Source organism: Trematomus bernacchii, unplaced genomic scaffold, assembly GCF_902827165.1.
Source record: "Trematomus bernacchii unplaced genomic scaffold, fTreBer1.1, whole genome shotgun sequence".
Taxonomy (NCBI): domain Eukaryota; kingdom Metazoa; phylum Chordata; class Actinopteri; order Perciformes; family Nototheniidae; genus Trematomus; species Trematomus bernacchii.
This window is the reverse complement of record NW_022987723.1, coordinates 966,479-985,165: the sequence shown is the minus strand read 5'-3', so window position 1 is coordinate 985,165 and position 18,687 is coordinate 966,479. Positions and strand designations below refer to the sequence as shown.

The 18,687-nt window shown below is 43.4% G+C and overlaps 1 protein-coding gene across 2 annotated transcripts; it reads left to right on the top strand.

Moving 5' to 3' along the window:
- Nucleotides 1-5,878: 5,878 nt before the first annotated feature.
- On the top strand, nt 5,879-15,261 carry gyg1a (glycogenin 1a). Of its 2 annotated transcripts, none has more exons than XM_034144388.1 (7): nt 5,879-6,019; nt 9,453-9,588; nt 9,681-9,855; nt 10,308-10,470; nt 11,531-11,657; nt 12,495-12,732; nt 14,754-15,261. In XM_034144388.1, the coding sequence occupies exons 1-7, from the start codon at nt 5,893-5,895 to the stop codon at nt 14,913-14,915; spliced, it is 1,128 nt and encodes a 375-aa protein (XP_034000279.1). In that variant the 5' UTR covers nt 5,879-5,892; the 3' UTR covers nt 14,916-15,261. The 2 variants fall into 2 exon arrangements, with proteins under 2 accessions (XP_034000279.1, XP_034000278.1); XM_034144387.1 differs by having other exon boundaries at nt 9,450-9,588.
- Nucleotides 15,262-18,687: the final 3,426 nt, after the last annotated feature.

Sequence of the window (18,687 nt, the reverse complement as noted above, 5' to 3'; positions counted from 1 at the left end):
GCAGTCCGTAGTAGAAAATCAGCTTCTCCTTTTGCATTAACGTTTCTTAACTTCTCTCCATTTCCCCCTCTATCCTTACCCCTGTCTTCTCTTCTCTTCTCCTACGTTTCCCTGTGTTTACCTGTCAGCCTTTCCTTTCATCTCCATCACAGCTCAAACAGACACACGCAGTCCCATAATGAGCCCAAACAAAGTCTCAAGAAAGTGCAGAAAGTTTCTCTCTTGGCTCAGACGAACACACGCATCGAAACTCTCCTTTCAAATCCACCATGATAACTCCTTCATTACTCCATCTCCCCCTCAGCTCTCTCTTCTTTTGACACCTGATCACCCAGTTTCTCTCCCTGACTCAGAGGTAATCTCCGGTTACCCTCTCATGCTAAAAGTCTCCGGCAGGCGGTCCACTTCCAGGTTTTAATGGAACCTCCACAGTTTGGGATGCTGAGCCAGGATCAGTTGTTGGTGTAAAAGTGAAACAGCCAGCCAAATACTTTCTCATAAGCCTCCTGCATAATGCACTAGCATCTCAGGGCACATGCGCAGTAACGACAGTGTAAATCACTCAAACGTACAGCATGCACACACACAAGCATGCATGCACAAAAATCTGAATACTATGATCTAAACTAGAGATCATTGTCACGATCTGTCTGTGTTGTCTTGTCTTTTTCTGTCTTTGGTTTCCTGTTTTGTTTTGAAAAGTGTTCAACCCCGTCTTGCCTGTTGCTTCCTGTCTCTGTGTTCCCTCCTGCCTGATTGCCCGATTGTGTTCACCTGGTGCCCCTGTGTTTTCTCCTCCCTCCTCACCTGTGTCTTGTTTGTGTGATTGGTCTTGTGTGTATTTTAGTTCTGGTTTTTCTGTCTGTCATTGTTGGTTCCTTGTTTGTATTTGACTGTGTGTCACAGGGAAGTGTTCTATTGTCTACTTTGTACCTTGGATTAAAGGAATATTCTTGGAAATCTGCATTTGGGTCCTGCCTGCTGCACTCAACCCTGACAGAAGGAACCAACCAGAAATGGGCCCAGCAGATCCATTTGAGGTGGATTTACAAAATGTTACCTTTTCTTTGGCTTGCTGCTATGGTAGGTGGAGGGGAGCGTTCAGTGTTCAGCAGAAAGAGGCTGCTCTGGCAGAGGCTCACCAGGTGGCAACAGTGGATCAACCTTTAGTTAAGTTCTTACCTGATTGGATTTTGGATTTCCTTTCGACGTGTGATTCCCGGCCTGCTAGCCCCAGGCATGCTAGCCCCCTGCCTCCCAACTCCCAACCTGACACCATACATCTCGGTGTGTTCCGTCTGGAGTCAACCCCTGCTTCTTCCCCATTTCCTGCTCCTGTCCAGGAGCCGTTCTCGGGCACTCGTCTGGCTTTTGGAGGTCCACGGAGCCTCCAAAAGGCTCCTAAGAGAATGAGTCGCAAGTCCAGGCTAGCAGCCCGAGCCCCAGAAGCCATGCTTTGGGCTCCAGTACAGGCCCCAGCAGCCATGGTTCCGGCTCCAGAACCGGCCCACACAGCCATGGTTCCGGCTCCAGAACCGGCCCACACAGCCATGGTTCCGGCTCCAGAACCGGCCCACACAGCCATGGTTTCAGCCCCAGTTCTGGCCCCAGCAGCCATGGTTCCGGCCTCTGTTCCGGTCCAGCACGCCATTTCTCTTCAGGGAAATCTTCTGGGCCAACATGAGCAGATGATGCGAGCCTTAGCTGAAAGCAATCAGTCCTTGGCTCTACACATGTCAAACCTTGCTGCTCAGGTCTCAACTTGGACGTCTTCTGCTGCATTTCCTGCCTCCTCCAATCCACCTGTGGATTCCACTTCAGCCCCTCGTGTCCTGTCGGTGGTCCGGCCGACTCCAGCATCTCGTCACCTGTTGGCTCTCCGGCCGACGCCAGCCCCCCGTATCCTGTTGGCTCTACGGCCGACGCCTACCCCATGTCCTGTCCCGTTGGAGGTCCCGCCGACTACTCTTCTGCCGGGGGTCCTGCCAACCCTATGTCCTGTCCCGTTGGAGGTCCCGCCGACTACTCTTCTGCCGGGGGTCTTGCCAATCCTATGTCCTGTTCCGTTGGGGGTCCCGCCGACTACTCTCCTGCCGGGGGTCTTGCCAACTCCATGTCCTGTCCCATTGGGGGTCCCGTCGACTACTCTTCTGCCGGGGGTCCTGCCAACCCTATGTCCTGTGCCGTTGGAGGTCCCGCCGACTACTCTTCTGCCGGGGGTCTTGCCAACTCCATGTCCTGTCCCGTTGGGGGTCCCGCCGACTACTCTTCTGCCGGGGGTCTTGCCAATCCTATGTCCTGTTCCGTTGGGAGTCCCGCCGACTACTCTCCTGCCGGGGGTCTTGCCAACTCCATGTCCTGTCCCATTGGGGGTCCCGCCGACTACTCTTCTGCCGGGGGTCCTGCCAACCCTATGTCCTGTGCCGTTGGAGGTCCCGCCGACTACTCTTCTGCCGGGGGTCTTGCCAACTCCATGTCCTGTCCCGTTGGGGGTCCCGCCGACTACTCTTCTGCCGGGGGTCCTGCCAACCCTATGTCCTGTCCCATTGGGGGTCCCGCCGACTACTCTTCTGCCGGGGGTCTTGCCAATCCTATGTCCTGTTCTGTTGGGGGTCCCGCCGACTACTCTCCTGCCGGGGGTCTTGCCAACTCCATGTCCTGTCCCATTGGGGGTCCCGCCTACTACTCTTCTGCCGGGGGTCCTGCCAACCCTATGTCCTGTGCCGTTGGAGGTCCCGCCGACTACTCTTCTGCCGGGGGTCTTGCCAACTCCATGTCCTGTCCCATTGGGGGTCCCGCCGACTACTCTTCTGCCGGGGGTCCTGCCAACCCTATTTCCTGTGCCGTTGGAGGTCCCGCCGACTACTCTTCTGCCGGGGGTCTTGCCAACTCCATGTCCTGTCCCATTGGGGGTCCCGCCGACTACTCTTCTGCCGGGGGTCCTGCCAACCCTATTTCCTGTGCCGTTGGAGGTCCCGCCGACTACTCTCCTGCCGGGGGTCTTTCCAACACCATATCCTGTCCTGTTGGGGGTTCCGCCGACACGTGCTACGCCGGGGGTCCTGCCAGCTCCATGTTCTGTTCTGTTGGGGGTCCCGCCGACACCTGTTCCACCGGGGGTCCTGCCAACTCTGTGTCCTGTTCCGTTGGGGGTCCAGTCGACACCAGCCCTTGCTCCATCCGGGGTCCCATTGACACCAGCCCATGTCATGTTCAGGATCCCGTCTACACCTGTCCCGTCGGCTCCGGTTCCTGTCCGGCCGATACTGGGTCCTGCCTGGCCTCCGGAGCTGTCCCGTCGGCGCCTTCCTGCCCGGCCTCCGGAGCTGTCCCGTCGGCGCCTTCCTGCCCGGCCTCCGGAGCTGTCCCGTCGGCGCCTTCCTGCCCGTCCTCCGGAGCTGTCCCGTCGGCGCCTTCCTGCCCGTCCTCCGGAGCTGTCCCGTCGGCGCCTTCCTGTCCGGCCTCCGGAGCTGTCCCGTCGGCGCCTTCTTGTTCGCCCTCGAGCCCGGCCCCCTGATTTCCCCAGCCGTGGCCTTCGCCCTCGAGTCCGGCCTCCTGACTTTTTCAGCCGCTGCCTTTGCTCTCATGCCCGGCCCCCTGAGTTCGCCCGCTGTGGTCTTCGCCCTTTTTTGAACTCTGCCTTGCCCCCGGGCCGTCCGCCCGAGACCCCCTCCTTGATCTCTGCCTTGCCCCCGGGCCGTCCGCCCGAGACCCCTTCCGGGTCCTCCGCTGTGCCCCTGGGCTGTCAGCCCAAACCCGTCCTCCAGACCCCCTCCACCCACCCTGCTGGAATTTTTTGGACTTTTGGGGACTTTTTGGGACGTCTGGGATCCGTCCCTTGAGGGGGGGGTACTGTCACGATCTGTCTGTCTGTGTTGTGTTTTGTCTTGTCTTTTTCTGTCTTTGGTTTCCTGTTTTGTTTTGAAAAGTGTTCACCCCCGTCTTGCCTGTTGCTTCCTGTCTCTGTGTTCCCTCCTGCCTGATTGCCCGATTGTGTTCACCTGGTGCCCCTGTGTTTTCTCCTCCCTCCTCACCTGTGTCTTGTTTGTGTGATTGGTCTTGTGTGTATTTTAGTTCTGGTTTTTCTGTCTGTCATGGTTGGTTCCTTGTTTGTATTTGACTGTGTGTCACAGGGAAGTGTTCTATTGTCTACTTTGTACCTTGGATTAAAGGAATATTCTTGGAAATCTACATTTGGGTCCTGCCTGCTGCACTCAACCCTGACAATCATCATGTTTACATTTTATGATTAAATTATATTTAAGGACAAAATCATTCTTTTATCTTTCCTTTTTTCTCATTCTTATAAAAACCGGCAGGCTTTACAGTATTACAATATTAAAATGACAGGGACAAATTAATCTCTCATACAGTCAAAACACAGAAATAAAAACCGCATGTTCTCAAAAGAACCATACAAGATTTATAGTTTTAAAAACCCTCATTTAAAATGCTCAATCTCCTTAAAGTATGCTTAAAACATTAAACTGATAAGATTTTTCTCATCCGAAATTCACTAGCTTGGATGCTAGTGAGGCTAGCCCGCTGCTACTGTAAAACAGCGGCTAACTAAAAAGAGCTAATGGCTAATAACAATGTTGCTAAAGCTAATTGTCATTTGCTTAAAAAAAGAAAGAATAATGGCCTTGAATACTGTAATAATCAAGCATGGAACAATTGTGACACTTAAATTAATGTACTATATGAGCTTAAAGCCGAAAGATATTACTGGCATAGCATTGTTTTCATAATTTAAATGTTTCTTGTAGTAGAAATAATACTGTGCTTCTGCAAAGATAAAATAGTCATAGATATCGGTATGTCATTTTGAATAAACAAAAACAAAAAGCAACTCTCTTTTTAACTCTTGGGAACATTAAAACATTTTATTGCACTACTTTATCGTGTTTTTCGACCACAGGGGAGTGCGCTTCTGCCTTGATTTTTTTGTAATGAGTACACCAGTGAGTGCACTCTCCCTTGTACAGTATGTTTAATATAATATTAATAGATCATCCCCACACCCCCTTCATGTCTGTCCATCTTTGGTTGAGCCTTGGATGCTTAATTCAGCTGCAATGTGAAGTCTTGACCACTCAGAGGCAGTGCTGACTTAAATTTAGATCAAATAATCTTCCTGTTTAGGGAGGTAGAGGAGTGCAGTAAAGGTAATCCTGGCGCTCTGTTGCTGCTGCATGTTGCAATAAACTTCTTAAAGTAGTTGAATTCAGTCAATAAGTAGGCCGCCGCCTAAATGCACTTTTTGTATCATTGTCTCATCTGTATGACTTCCTCTGGGGAAACTATGTCTCTCTGAATTTGTAATAAAAACAACAATGACTTTTCACTATAACGATTACAGTTTCTGAGCTTGGTTCCTAGTTTTAGGAAATATATAACTTAAACTGGTTTACATATAATCTGAAACTAAAGTGGAAACATTCAGGACTGTTACTCCAACATAATATACATGTATTCAATCACTGTACTTTACTACACTAAAACTTTGAGTACTTCTGAAACTGAAACTACTTTCTACTTCACCACATTTTAGAGGAATTGGTTGTTTCTTTTATATTTCACAAGATTTATCTGACAGCTAGGGCCTTCTCATTGCAGATTTAGATTATCAAAACATAGTATTTAACAAATTAAATGATGCTTGTTTTCTTGAAAATTAGAAATGATCCCCACTAGCTGCAACATTAATGTACACACTAATGCATCCATCGCATGTAATAATATGGTATGTTCCTTTATTGCTATGCATTGCTTTTATTTTGAAGAGCATTTCTATATTTTTGCTGCTGTATGACTTCAGTCTCATCATCATCAACACTACAACAGTTTTATTTCTACGCACAGGGGGGCGTGTAGACTGTCACTGGTCACATGACCCGGAAAATGTGGGGTTTAATTCCTGTGTTGGACTGCTCCCAGCTGCTAAGCCTCTGCCCTTCGCAGTACAAACCCTCCATCGCGACCCCCAAGGCGGACTCTCCTCCTCACACCATGTCGGGTAAGATTCTCCGGGGCTCCGCGACACTCACAGCCGCTAACTGATACCGGAACCAGGCCCGTTTTCCGCGACTGGACCGGGGATGCGCATCCTGCCCGGTTCTCCCGAAATATCGCGAATTTTAGATCAAACGCTGCAGTAAACACCTGCTGCCACGCGCATGCACTGCTGCTGGCACGCGGACATAAACGAGGCGATGAGTTTTATTATTAGAGCTGTAATGTTATATCTTGCGGACATTGAAAAGGTATTTATGTTATTTTTTTGATATGATGAATTGCTGCTGCGGATTGGACCTAAGTAAAGCTGTCGACAATAAAAACGACACTTCCGGTTACAGTTTACTAGTGAAAATACAACTAATGTTGAGTAACCTAAAGCTGAAATGTAATAGTAAAGACTAGAGAAAGAAAATACAATCATTTTCTAAATTATATATTTTTTATTGTTTTTCATCTTTGCTCTATAATTTTGAATATTGCCTAACCACTACTGAAATCAATATTTGAGGGTTTAAATAATCAGATAGATTTTTTATTTAACACATAGCCATATTTCATATAGCAATCCTTAAACTTTGGTTATAAAAGATACCTCAGAGGTTGTATAAGTACTCGGATCTTGTACTTGAGTGAAAGTAGAAGTACCAGAGTGTAGGAATACTCTGTTACAGTAAAAGTCCTGCATTCAAAATGTTCCTCAAGTGAAAGTAGAAAAGTATTATCACCAAAATATAGTTAAAGTAGTGACAGTGAAAGTAGTCATTGTGCAGATTGGTCCATTTCAGAATAATATGATATGTTTTATAATGATTGATCATTAAAGTGTTCTCAAAGCTGGTAAAGGTGCAGCTAGTTTGAATGACTTTGTATACTGCAGGGTAGCTTGTGAATTTACTCCAGGTGGAACTAAAGTCTGATTTAACACTTGATTATATTTCACATCATTCATCCAAATCTGTAAAGTAACTAAAGGTATTAAATACATGTAGTGGAGTAAAAGTACACCATTTACCTCTGAATTGTAGTGAAGTAGAAGTACAAAGTAGCATAACATGGAAATACTCAAGTAAAGTAGAAGTACCTCACATTTGTACTTAAGTACAGTACTTGAGTAAATGTACTTTGTTACTTTACACCACTGGATACTTGCAGATGTAAAAGCAGGAGTATACACGTGCACAGTACTGTCACTTAAAGTATCTCAATCATATCTTTAATTTCTTTAACATCACCAACATTTATTATAACTAATATGATCACACTGGCGGGTGTTGAACTAGATCTGATGTTGAGTTAAACGAAGTCAGAGTGGAAGTGCAGATTGTGAAACTGCCTGTCAGGTTGTGGGAAAGTGGAAATGATGTAGGCCCGCATTGCATCACCAACATTGATGATTTCTCCATTGAAATTTTATCCGGTTAGCTAATCAAGACAGAACAGCAGCAGTATGCAGCTTCATTATCTTCAGCACAGTGCTATGAGTGAAATAGATTTTAACTGATCGACTCACTCACAAGAAAGCAGATAATCTAATCTCCCTAAATGTTGCACTATTCCTTTAAAGTGACTCCTGCATTGTTACACAATCTTGAGGAATAAATACATTGAATCAAAAACTGTGTGTTTAAAGGATTAGCTTATTCATTGAATAGTCTACCATCAAGAAAGTCATCTGCAATCATTTTACTGTCATTTATGATCAGTAAGTCAAACTGGTTGTAGTATAAACACAACATTTTGAATTTACATTCAACATGATTTCATTTAAAGAACATGTATTGCTGTTACTGAAGCTTATGGTAGTAAATGAAATGTGTATTATATATTTTGAGTAGTTGGTCCAACCCAAACAAGCAATTTAAGGAAGAATGATTTAGCTTTGGGAAAATGCTATTATTCACTTTTTTCAAATTGACAGCTTGATAATATAAACTACTTTTAACAATTAAACCCATATCTCACTTTTGTTTTATTTTGTAAAGTAGACCCTCTAACTTCCTGGGTTAATGTGAGGTCCTTAAAGTAACTTGACATGTTGTTTCTCAGTGCGGACGTGCGCCACAGTGCGTGGCCTTGAGGTTTTTGTTTTTTTTACATTACGAATAAAAGGCTCTGGTGTAACACCTCTTACTGTATTACTATTAGACATCCCTAAAAAAGTATAATTAGGAAAATAAACGGTTTGCTCTACTAAAGGATGTATAACAGTAACTATACAGCCAGAAAGAGAGTACTACATTAGCATCATATTAAGATTAAGTTACATACAGGAAACAATGTGAATGTCTTTAAATAAAACTTACCATTCAATCTCTAAGCATTGATTTGCACACAGTAATACATTTGACACATAACATAGAATATACTGGATATAAATGTCCCATATTGTTCGTTAAATACTCCATTGTATTTTATATTGGTGCACTCATGCTAGATAACAATATTGCTAACAATTTAAACAAACTATACTTAAAAATATCTGTCCTTGTGATTTTAAAAGGCATCAGACCCAGTAGTAGGTCATATGGCTTTCCTGTACGTAGCCTCAGACGACTCTGTGGGAACTCGACATGTTTCCTGTTTGGCCTGGTATACTCTTTTGATAGTTTATAGTTCCTCGAAACAGACCCTAGCAACCGTGCGTCTCAGATTAGGTTTCCCAGAAGCCCCCGACCGCAAACACATTCAGCTTGATGAATACTACACTATTTGCTGGCTCTGGACCAACTCTCCGTGGAGCAGAAACACAGAGTGCCCCCTGCTGTCCTTAATTTATGCATGGGGGGCACATCAGACACTGAACTTCATACAATAGGCCTGACGAGGAATTCATTAGGACAGAATGAGACCGTGAGTGTCACGGTTCATGTTTGTTCTGGACGAAAAAGCGGAAAAAAGAGCGCTGATTTCATGCAGTTTACTGTCAAATTAGGAGACAGAGGCACTGATGGTTTGAGCGGAAAGTCTGTGGTGGAAAGTACACAACATTTAGCTTTCTACTATTCCTGTCTGGGGGAAGTTGACCTACTTTAATACCAAGTTGAAATGCTCAAAGCTCGCTGCAACAGTCCTGTGTGAACAACACAGACATTATCTTTTGAGGTTATAAAAACATTTCTAACTTAACTGGGGTTTATGTGAACATTAAAGTTCGGCTGTATTCCCCTTGACCTCTCTTATGGGAGAAGATGTTATAAATAGTCTGCTGTGGAATTTAGTGGTTTTAATGCTTTTGCAAACCATCCAGAAATGTTTTCCCTTATGAAATTCATGAGTTGTTGGCTGTTGTAAACCCATATTTTCACCAAAAATGCCAAACAACATTTGACTGATTACTGAGGTTGCTGTTCTGCAATATATGATCACATTTGACACCTTGATAATCCGAATAAACTGCATTTGTGTGTGTGTGTGTGTGTTTCTCCAAGCAGACCAAGCTTTTGTGACGCTGGCCACAACAGATAACTACGCCAAAGGAGCGATGGTTCTCGGTCAGTCGTTACGAAACCACAACACAACCAAGAAGCTGGTCGCTCTCATAGGGCCGCATGTTGCAGAACCTTGCAGGTAACACACACACACACACATGGCTGAAGGTTGGTGAAAAATTGTCAAATGGCAATATCCGACTAACACAAATCTCACCTTCTGTGTTGTAGAGATGTACTAGGAACCATTTTTGATGAGGTGCGTGTGGTGGACGTCTTGGACTCGGGCGATGTGGCTCATCTGTCCCTGATGAAACGTCCGGACCTGGGAGTCACGTTCACAAAACTGCACTGCTGGACCCTCACACACTACAGCAAGTGTGTGTTCATGGACGCAGACACAATGGTGAGAAAACAAAGCTGACAATAGCAGAGAGCGTACAGAAGAAGCGACAACAAATTAAATAGTCTTCATTGTCCTTTGATCACAAGATTCAACAGAATGGAATTCGGACTTTTTTTCAGATCCTAATTTTGCGTCACAACATCTCCATTTGCAACAAGACAAGAATTAAGTTAACAGACTTTGGACATAAATTACAATCACTAAGGACAATGTTTTCAAGACTCTTTAAGATAGATTTGACCTAGAATTAACTTTGCATTTAATTTGAATATTGACTAGTGCACAAGAGTGCTTCAGTCTTTTTTAAATCAAGGGACCATTTCATATCCAATTCATGGCACATTGATATATATCTGATATCCTTGCAGTGATATAATCGTTCAGCTGCATGACAACTGGCTTCAAGTTTAAACACCTGTCTCAGACTTGAATGAAGCTCCTTATATTTGCAGGTGCTGTCAAATATAGATGAACTCTTCGAGAGAGAGGAGTTATCAGCAGCGCCGGATCCCGGTTGGCCAGATTGTTTCAACTCCGGGGTGTTTGTCTTCACACCGTCCAATGAGACGCACGAGAAGCTGATCACGTTCTGCAGTGAAAACGGCAGCTTCGACGGTGAGTGTTTCTGTTCTGTTGCACACGAGAACATAATCTGAAGAGAGTAGAGGAATGCATTCAAGTGTAAGCAATATGAAGGATAACTCACTAGTGAAATACTCTTGGACTGCAACGTACAGTATCTCTGAGCAGGGGTGACAGGCTGGACAGAGCTTATTTGAATAAACAAGAGTATATTACTTTATTCCATTGGTGAGGACCTGAGACCTGAGTCTATTTGACATGAATAACTCGTGGCTTCCCTTGGCCTTCTGACTTATACATATTTGATAGTTTGTTTGGAGCCCGAGGTTTAACAAGTACTTTAAATCTCTGTCATTTCGATTCTTTCAATCGAGTTGCAGGAGAGAACCTTAAAGCCCAACGAGTTACGTTACTGAGTTTGAAGCATACAAGATCTACATGGTGAACAACAAATTGTAGTAATGAAAAATTGCACTAGATTGGGTGAATAACCTAAACTTGCATAGGACAGAAAACTCACAGTTTAGGACTTGTCAGCCTTGATTTGGGCCGTGAGTGCAAAGACTTGAAACAAACCAAACTCTGATATATTCCACAGTTTTTATAAGCCGTGGTTTTATTTCGGCAGTGTAAACATGAACCAGTTAACTGCAGGTGTGTCCTCAACCATTTGTAATGAGAAAAGCATATATTTGTTAATAAATAATGCATACAAATGTCCTGCAACCTCTCTTTCTCTTCCCACACAAACGTATAGTATAGTATGTCCTCATTTCAATCTGACCTGGTGTGACCTTGTCCTCACATTGCCTCCTCCCCTCTGTTTGTCTGCATTCAACTCGTTTACATAGATCAGCCATCTGTAACATAGATCTGCATTCCTCTCAAGGCTTTGTCAGCATTCTTTTTCTAGTTATACGAGTTGGAAAAGACACATTGTTTGGGAATGAGTGTGGCAGGTTGACCATTCAGGAATTCACTATAGTTTGAATGTGTTTCTGCAACCACAGAAGACAAATCTGATCAAACAAGCTGTCTTTGAACTCAAGCAGAAACATTTTAAATGCATTTGTGTGTGTCTTCATGTCTGCAGGGGGAGATCAGGGGGTCCTCAACAGTTACTTTAACACCTGGGCGACGAAAGATATTTCCAAACACCTTCCCTTCATCTACAACCTCAGCAGTATCTCCATCTACTCCTACCTGCCAGCTTTCAAACAGTCAGTACACACACACACAACACGTTGAACATTTTCATACGTTCATGTGTAGCCTTGAGTAACTTCAGGGTGCTTCTTGTGTTATGAGGCATAACGCTTATCCAAGGGTGTGTGTGTGTGTGTGTGTGTGTGTGTGTGTGTGTGTGTGTGTGTGTGTGTGTGTGTGTGTGTGTGTGTGTGTGTGTGTGTGTGTGTGTGTGTGTGTGTGTGTGTGTGTGTGTGTGTGTGTGTGTGTGTGTGTGTGTGTGTGTGTGTGTGTGTGTGTGTGTGTGTGTGTGTGTGTGTGTGTGTGTGTGTGTGTGTGTGTGTGTGTGTGTGTGTGTGTGTGTGTGTGTGTGTGTGTGTGTGTGTGTGTGTGTGTGTGTGTGTGTGTGTGTGTGTGTGTGTGTGTGTGTGTGTGTGTGTGTGTGTGTGTGTGTGTGTGTGTGTGTGTGTGTGTGTGTGTGTGTGTGTGTGTGTGTGTCAGACAAGAGTTGTCAGGTCAAAGGTTGTGTGGGGGTGGGTCTTGAATTACAAGAGTTGCTTTAACTTAGGAAGGTGTGTGTGTTACAAGAGTTGTCAGGTCAAAGGTTGTGTGTGTGGGGGTGTGTGTGTGGGTGGGTCTTGAATTACAAGAGTTGCTTTAACTTAGGAAGGTCAAATCCCATTTTGCCACAAACTAATTAAAAAAGTGGGACGACTGTACACTTGTTTCCTTTCTGTTAAAATCTGTACTGCATGTGTCTTTCTCTTCGACAAAGTTTAAATAGGTTTGCACTCACAAAATTAAGTTTCACAAAACTAAGACTCTTTCGTCCCTGCCGCCTAAAATAAACAATGCCTGTTATGTTTTCACAGGTACGGCCATGACGCCAAGGTGGTACACTTTCTGGGAAAAGTGAAGCCCTGGAGCTACTCCTATGACAACCAGAGGGGCGAGGTCAGAGGTCACTCCCTGCCCCCTGACCAGTGCCAAATGCACCCAGACTACCTGCTCCTGTGGTGGCAGCTGTACGCAAAATCAGTGCAGCCGTTACTGCAGCATGCCTACGGAGACTCTCTGTTCACGAGTGGCTTCGTGGAGGGCAGCGAGGAGGTACGTGATGTTTGAGTGTGTGAGAGAGCCAGAGATGGCAAAAGTACACACATCCTTTACTCAAGTAGAAGTACAGACACTCGTGTTTAAAAATACTCTGGTAGAAGTAATGACACATTTCCTTTACTCAAGTAAAAGTAAAGAGGGCTTTGAAATGTACTTCAGTAAAAAGTACCCATAACTACCAGCTGTTTTAAAGAGTACCTGACCTCCCTTTATATTAATAGAACAATAATGTCATTGTTAGCTAATGAATGTTTCCATGCTGAACAACGGCAACATGACAACGTTTTCATTGGTCCCTCTTCTTTAGAGAAGACCAGGAAATGATGGATACACGGATCGTGTTCAAATCAATAGGCACGCAATGACTCTAAATAATAATGATCACGCCACCAGACACACATTCAAACTAAAGGAACCAGCCTGTTTGGAAAATGTAAGAAGTAGAAAGTACAGGAATTTGTGTTCAAAATGTAAGAAGTCAAAGTAAAAAGTCGTTAGAAAAATAAGTAGTGGAGTAAAGTACTGATACCAGAAAAATGTACTTAAGTAAAGTAACGAAGTATTTGTACTCCAGAGAGAGCGATCGGTCGTAGGCTGTGGGGGATGAATGTTTCCAAACCTAGAGGAGCATTCTGGCTGTGATTGCGTGTTTCGCCTGTTGCATAATTATGACTGTGGTGAAACCTGTTATTACGAAGTGAAGTCTGCTTTCTCTGACACATCTTCAAAATGTGCAAATCTATCATTCAATGTTCCAATCACCAAGGGCCACATGATGACGCCTCTTTCACTGGGGCTTAAAATGAAAACACTGGCTACTTGAGGTTGCGACAAAAGCAAGAAAAAGTCGATTTGTTCCACATTCCTCAGCACCGATCCGTTGCCAAAAGTGAATGAATGAATAGCTCACTGTTGTCGATGAAACATGCAGGATGCTCGGTCTCTAGCAAATATTCACAACTTCACAGAGGACCAGGAAGTTACCAGGCGGTCTGTCGTAACAAGGGCGGCAGTGAAATGATTTGTCAGAACCTGCAGAAGTTTCCTGAAACTGACTGTTTGAATCTTGTGTCACACCGACAAGTTTATACCGGCCCATCATGGGAAAGTCCTTGAGTCTATCAGTGGCTTTGGCTGTGTGTTTTAGTGTTTAAATAAAGGTGTTTACACTTGATTTAAGTGGGGCCAAGAGTGGTAAATGCGGAATAACGGCGCAATAAGTCAGTCAGTTTACCAAAAAAAGGCATCAATATTAATCAACCTGACTGAAGCTGAGTGACAATCTGTGTCATTACTCATATTACAAATTCATATCATTGTAAAGTTTGCTACCATGTTACCGGTCATATTAGACCAGTTTGGGCTGTAGCAGCAAATCCCCTGAGTGTATAAGGGAGGTTTTGTTGTTTCTTTCAACATGTACACATAGTCAAGATTTTAAGTCCACCTCTATTTAAAAATGGGTTTTAGAGAGTACGCATTTATCTGCTAAGGTGGCAAAAGTTTCTTTGTGTTCAGAGTTGAGGAAGTGTACTGTTTACCAATATGTTACTTGCAGGAGTTAAGGTGTCTCCAGTGCACATACACTTTTGAAACTAACATGATTAGGGTATTTATAGATTCTGGATTTTCTAGGTGGAGGAGTAAGTCAGTAGGTAGTAAGTCAGCAATATCCAGGATTTGTTTACATATTTGAACTTTGTTGTGGACTCTTTTCTCCCTATGTAATGTCCATTATGTTGGGATTGGTATTCACCTATTGATCTACTATAGAAATCCAGATGTTATGTAAGGATAAACCGCTTTTATCATCTGAGAAATTCCACTCTTATCTTAAGAGTGTTGTCAAAGGTCTTGTTTGTACTTCGACCGCCCTGACGAAACGCCTCCATGAACTGATTGTGGTTAGAAAACAGCGGTCAGTTGAGCATGGCTGAGTGTGGGGAAACCTGTCCTTATAGAGTATTGCTGCAGTCCTGTTTAATTCAATCATTCATTCTCTGTCCGTCACGCAGGGAGAGCTTCACCAGGATGTGAGAGAGCACCCGGCACCTCCACCCCCCCAAAAGCTTTCATCAGATGAGAGGAAGCAGCGTTGGGAAGCGGGCCAGATCGACTACATGGGTGACGACTCCTTCGCCAACATCGAACGAAAGCTTGACTCCTTCCTGAAGTAGGAGACCGGGGATGGAGCACGACGGACAGAGAGTGTGTGTGGGTGAAGATGTAAGCACTGCTCGGCCAATCACAGGGGCTCGAAGGGCAGGTGACTGGATGAATGCCTGTGTGCAACATCCAGCCTCACTCTCTGCATCCTGTCTGTGTGTGTGTGTGTGTGTGTGTGTGTGTGAGAGAGAGCTGAAATTTGAAGATTCCCATGCACTTCCACCATTCATTCTTCCCTCAAAAATAAGTCTGATATTTCAGGGAAACATGCTCAGTCGCTTTCTCGCAGAGAGCTAGATGAGAAGATTGATACCACTCACATGTGCTAATTATTAAAGGTCACCGATATGCAAAATCCACTTTTTCATGTCTTTTCTACATCAACATGTGTCCCCTCTGTGTAAAGAGATTCTGAAAGTTTCAGGAAAAAAGATTCTCTCTCTTTTTGTCCTGATCCATTTATATAAAAACCTGTCTGAAAATGAGCTGATCAGATTTTGGCCACTTTATGATGTCATAACGATTTTTTGGCTTGTGTAACCATTAGCCAATCAGCAACCAAGGTAACCCCCCCCCACCTTATCACCTGAATCTCCTCCTAGAGCACCATTGTGTTCTTTTTATCCAAATATCTCTCAGAGGGGCGTGGGGAGGGGCTCCTTATTTTCATCTGAAGTAACAGACAGAGAATCAGCACTTTTGAAACAGGGCTGAAACAGAGAGGATTATGGGATGCTGCAATGATCTGTTTGGTGTTTCAGCCAATCAGAGACAGGCTGTGTGTATATCTGAGACCTGTAATATATTGATGAAAAACAGTATTATAGGGGACCTTTAAGCTAATGCTAGGAGCCTCTCCCATCTGTGGGCTCAGCACTGTGTGAGTGACTTCATTAACTATATCACTCTGTATTCAAACCTTAACGGAGAAAGAAACTGAATTGTTTAAGAATCCCACAGATATATGCTGTCTACACGGCAACAAGAAACGCTCACAAGACACAGTGTTCTTGTGGCTTCAACTTCTTGTGTTTCTCTAAATGTGTGTAAATGTCTTTTATTCTAAAATTGCACAACTGTCGCAAAACAAAATGTCTCCCTGGGATGAATAAATGAATCTAATTCGGATGATTCTGATTCGGCATAGCTATAAAAAAACGTTATCAATCACTACCACGTTGCATTATGTTGGATTGATCCGTTATTATTCGGTTTATCAGACTATTTATTGGCCGAAATCAAAGCAGAAAACATCCGTGTTCCCATCGTGGTATATTCTTCTCATCCAACTTAAGCAAAGCGAATAAGCGTACTCACCAAAATGTCGCTCTTGTCCTCTAAAGTGTTCTTGTGAAACAGTCTGGAGTCTTCCTAACCTGTGGGAACGTTAAGCCACAGCAGAAACAAAGAAGGAAAAAAAAATGTGCAGACAGAGCCTACTGTTGAAGGGAATGTGGATGATTTTGAACTCCTTTCTTGCAATAAGTCTCTTTATCTAACCCACTTAGATAGCAGATATGCAGCAACTGGCTCCCCCCCCCTTTTCCCCCAAATCATGTCAATCTCGCTTCAATCCGACAGAGTTCACCTCACCAGAGTACCTCTTATTCTGAGCCTCTGACACTCACCAGCTCCCTGTGTCTTCAGCTTTGTATTGTCTGGTTGTGTATTTAAAATGTGTTGCATGGCAGCATAGGTCAGTAATGAAGTACTTCCACACACATCCTTCAGGGATAGTTTCGTATTTATTTGTGTGGGATTTAACAATAGTGCGCTCCCCAGACATCTGTCATCCGTGTTATGTCCTCGGCAGACCCCTCATCGGTATATCATGGCCCCCATTGTAATCACTTCCTGTCTGTAGTGTTGCCAGCTGCCTTATTGCCACTGTTTACAAAACCTAATTTACTGTAACTGCTGCTAGTAGCACAACACATGTGCAGAGTCCCTCATTTCCTGTTACTGAAACCTCCTTACTTCACTCCAGCTGTGTGCCCTCGAAGAAACCAATCCCAGAAGCTCCTCACATGACTCTCCTCACTCCATTAAACTCCTACAGGAAGCTGGCATGGTTGAGATAAAAATCAAAATGTGATTTTTTTCCAAGCTTGTCCACCTGGTAAATCCCCAATATGCATGAGTGTGGACACGGAACAAATCGTAGTGACTTCAGTAAAAGCAGATCTGTCCTGTTCCCCATCCAGGAACTGTACATCCCTGTTAAAGCGCTAATAAAGAACTGATGGAGAATCACATTTTGTCCATAACCCCTGTCACAAGTGTCTTTTTTTCATGATCTATAGAATATTGAATACATTTAGAGAACTGCAGGAATGACTGAAACCACAAATGAATAAGGATTGCTGCCCTTTAGGTTCCTTCATCTCGAAGTCAGTGGATTTTTTGTTTGATACATAAAGTTATGGTCAATGGCTAACACAAGCTTAAGCGATATTTACATTTTCAGACATAAAATACGTTGGGAACGAGGTGTTTAATGAGATTTCATAGTGTGGGAAAATCCAAAAACTGTCAAAAACTGTGGTGTCATTTCATAAGCCTAATTTTGCTTTTTACCTCTGCCAATTTCACTCATGCTAACAATCATAAATATGAATTTGGGAATATTCTCTTGCTGGAATAAACGTGTAAGTATTATGAACGTCTTTTTGCCACAGAGTTATTCCATGCAATTATCCACAATCTATTCGATATCTTGATTTTTTTGTCGAGAGAGCTGGAGTTGGCTCACAAAAAATGGGCTGCAGCACGTTCCAAGATTTGTTCTTCTTTATATGCTATCTTTATATCGCTTGTTTGGTTACTTAACCCTTAGATGCACAAGTGGGTCTTTTTGAAGTATCTTTGCAATTACATTTTTTGTATCATTTCATATTCCAGCTATTCCTCAAAAAATATGTTTTGGATATCATGCCATTCACATTTTAAAATTTACATTTTAAGAAATTGTAGTTTTTGTGTTACTACCCCAAGCTTCCATAAGTGGGTCAAAAATGACCTGCATGCATTTTCTATGGGATCCTATGGGAACCTTTGATTCTTATCACCTGTTGCTGTCAGGAATACATTCACTGTAGACCACACAGACTACATCACAAGTGACACCTCTCAGGAAGATTATTTTACACAGCAAGATCTGATACCTGTCAGTATAATAAAGGGTTCATACACTTTTTCCCCAATGATTATCAATGACTTCTCCATGACCTTTACCTAATTTTCCATGACCAAAGAAATTACTCTCAGCGGTACCACTGAAAATGGTTTATTTTAACATGGAACAGGAAAATAAGGTCTGCATATGAAACATGTTGTGCCTATCTAAAACAAATCAAATAGTTGGCTTACTAGCTTCTACACGCTAAAGCAACTCAAATCTCTCACCAGCAAAATACCTCGTCAGTTAAATGCCATTTTACGTTTCATTACTATGCGATACAGTATTTATTATCATTATAGTATTACTATTTTGACAATTAGATAAAATATAAATTATATTTGATGCAACTTTAGTTACATTTCCATGACTTTTCCAAAACTTTGGGAAAAATATTGTTTTCCATAACTTTTCCAGGGCCTGGAATTAGCATTTTGAATTTCCATGACTTTTCCAGGTTTTTAATGACCGTAAGAACCCTGAATAATAATAATAATAATAATAATACATTATATTTGTATAGGGCTTTTCAAGGACTCAAAATCGCTTTACAATATAAGCGAAGGTTAGGGTGGGGGGTATAGGACTATCAAACTTGATCAACC

Bases quoted from the DNA above. Each gene is read 5' to 3' on its own strand.
- gyg1a (XM_034144387.1), top strand. From the start codon at position 5,893: ATGACCCGGAAAATGTGGGGTTTAATTCCTGTGTTGGACTGCTCCCAG. The intron at 9,589-9,680 runs GTAACACACACA...TCTGTGTTGTAG, and splicing joins CATGTTGCAGAACCTTGCAG to AGATGTACTAGGAACCATTT. The intron at 11,658-12,494 runs GTCAGTACACAC...ATGTTTTCACAG, and splicing joins TACCTGCCAGCTTTCAAACA to GTACGGCCATGACGCCAAGG.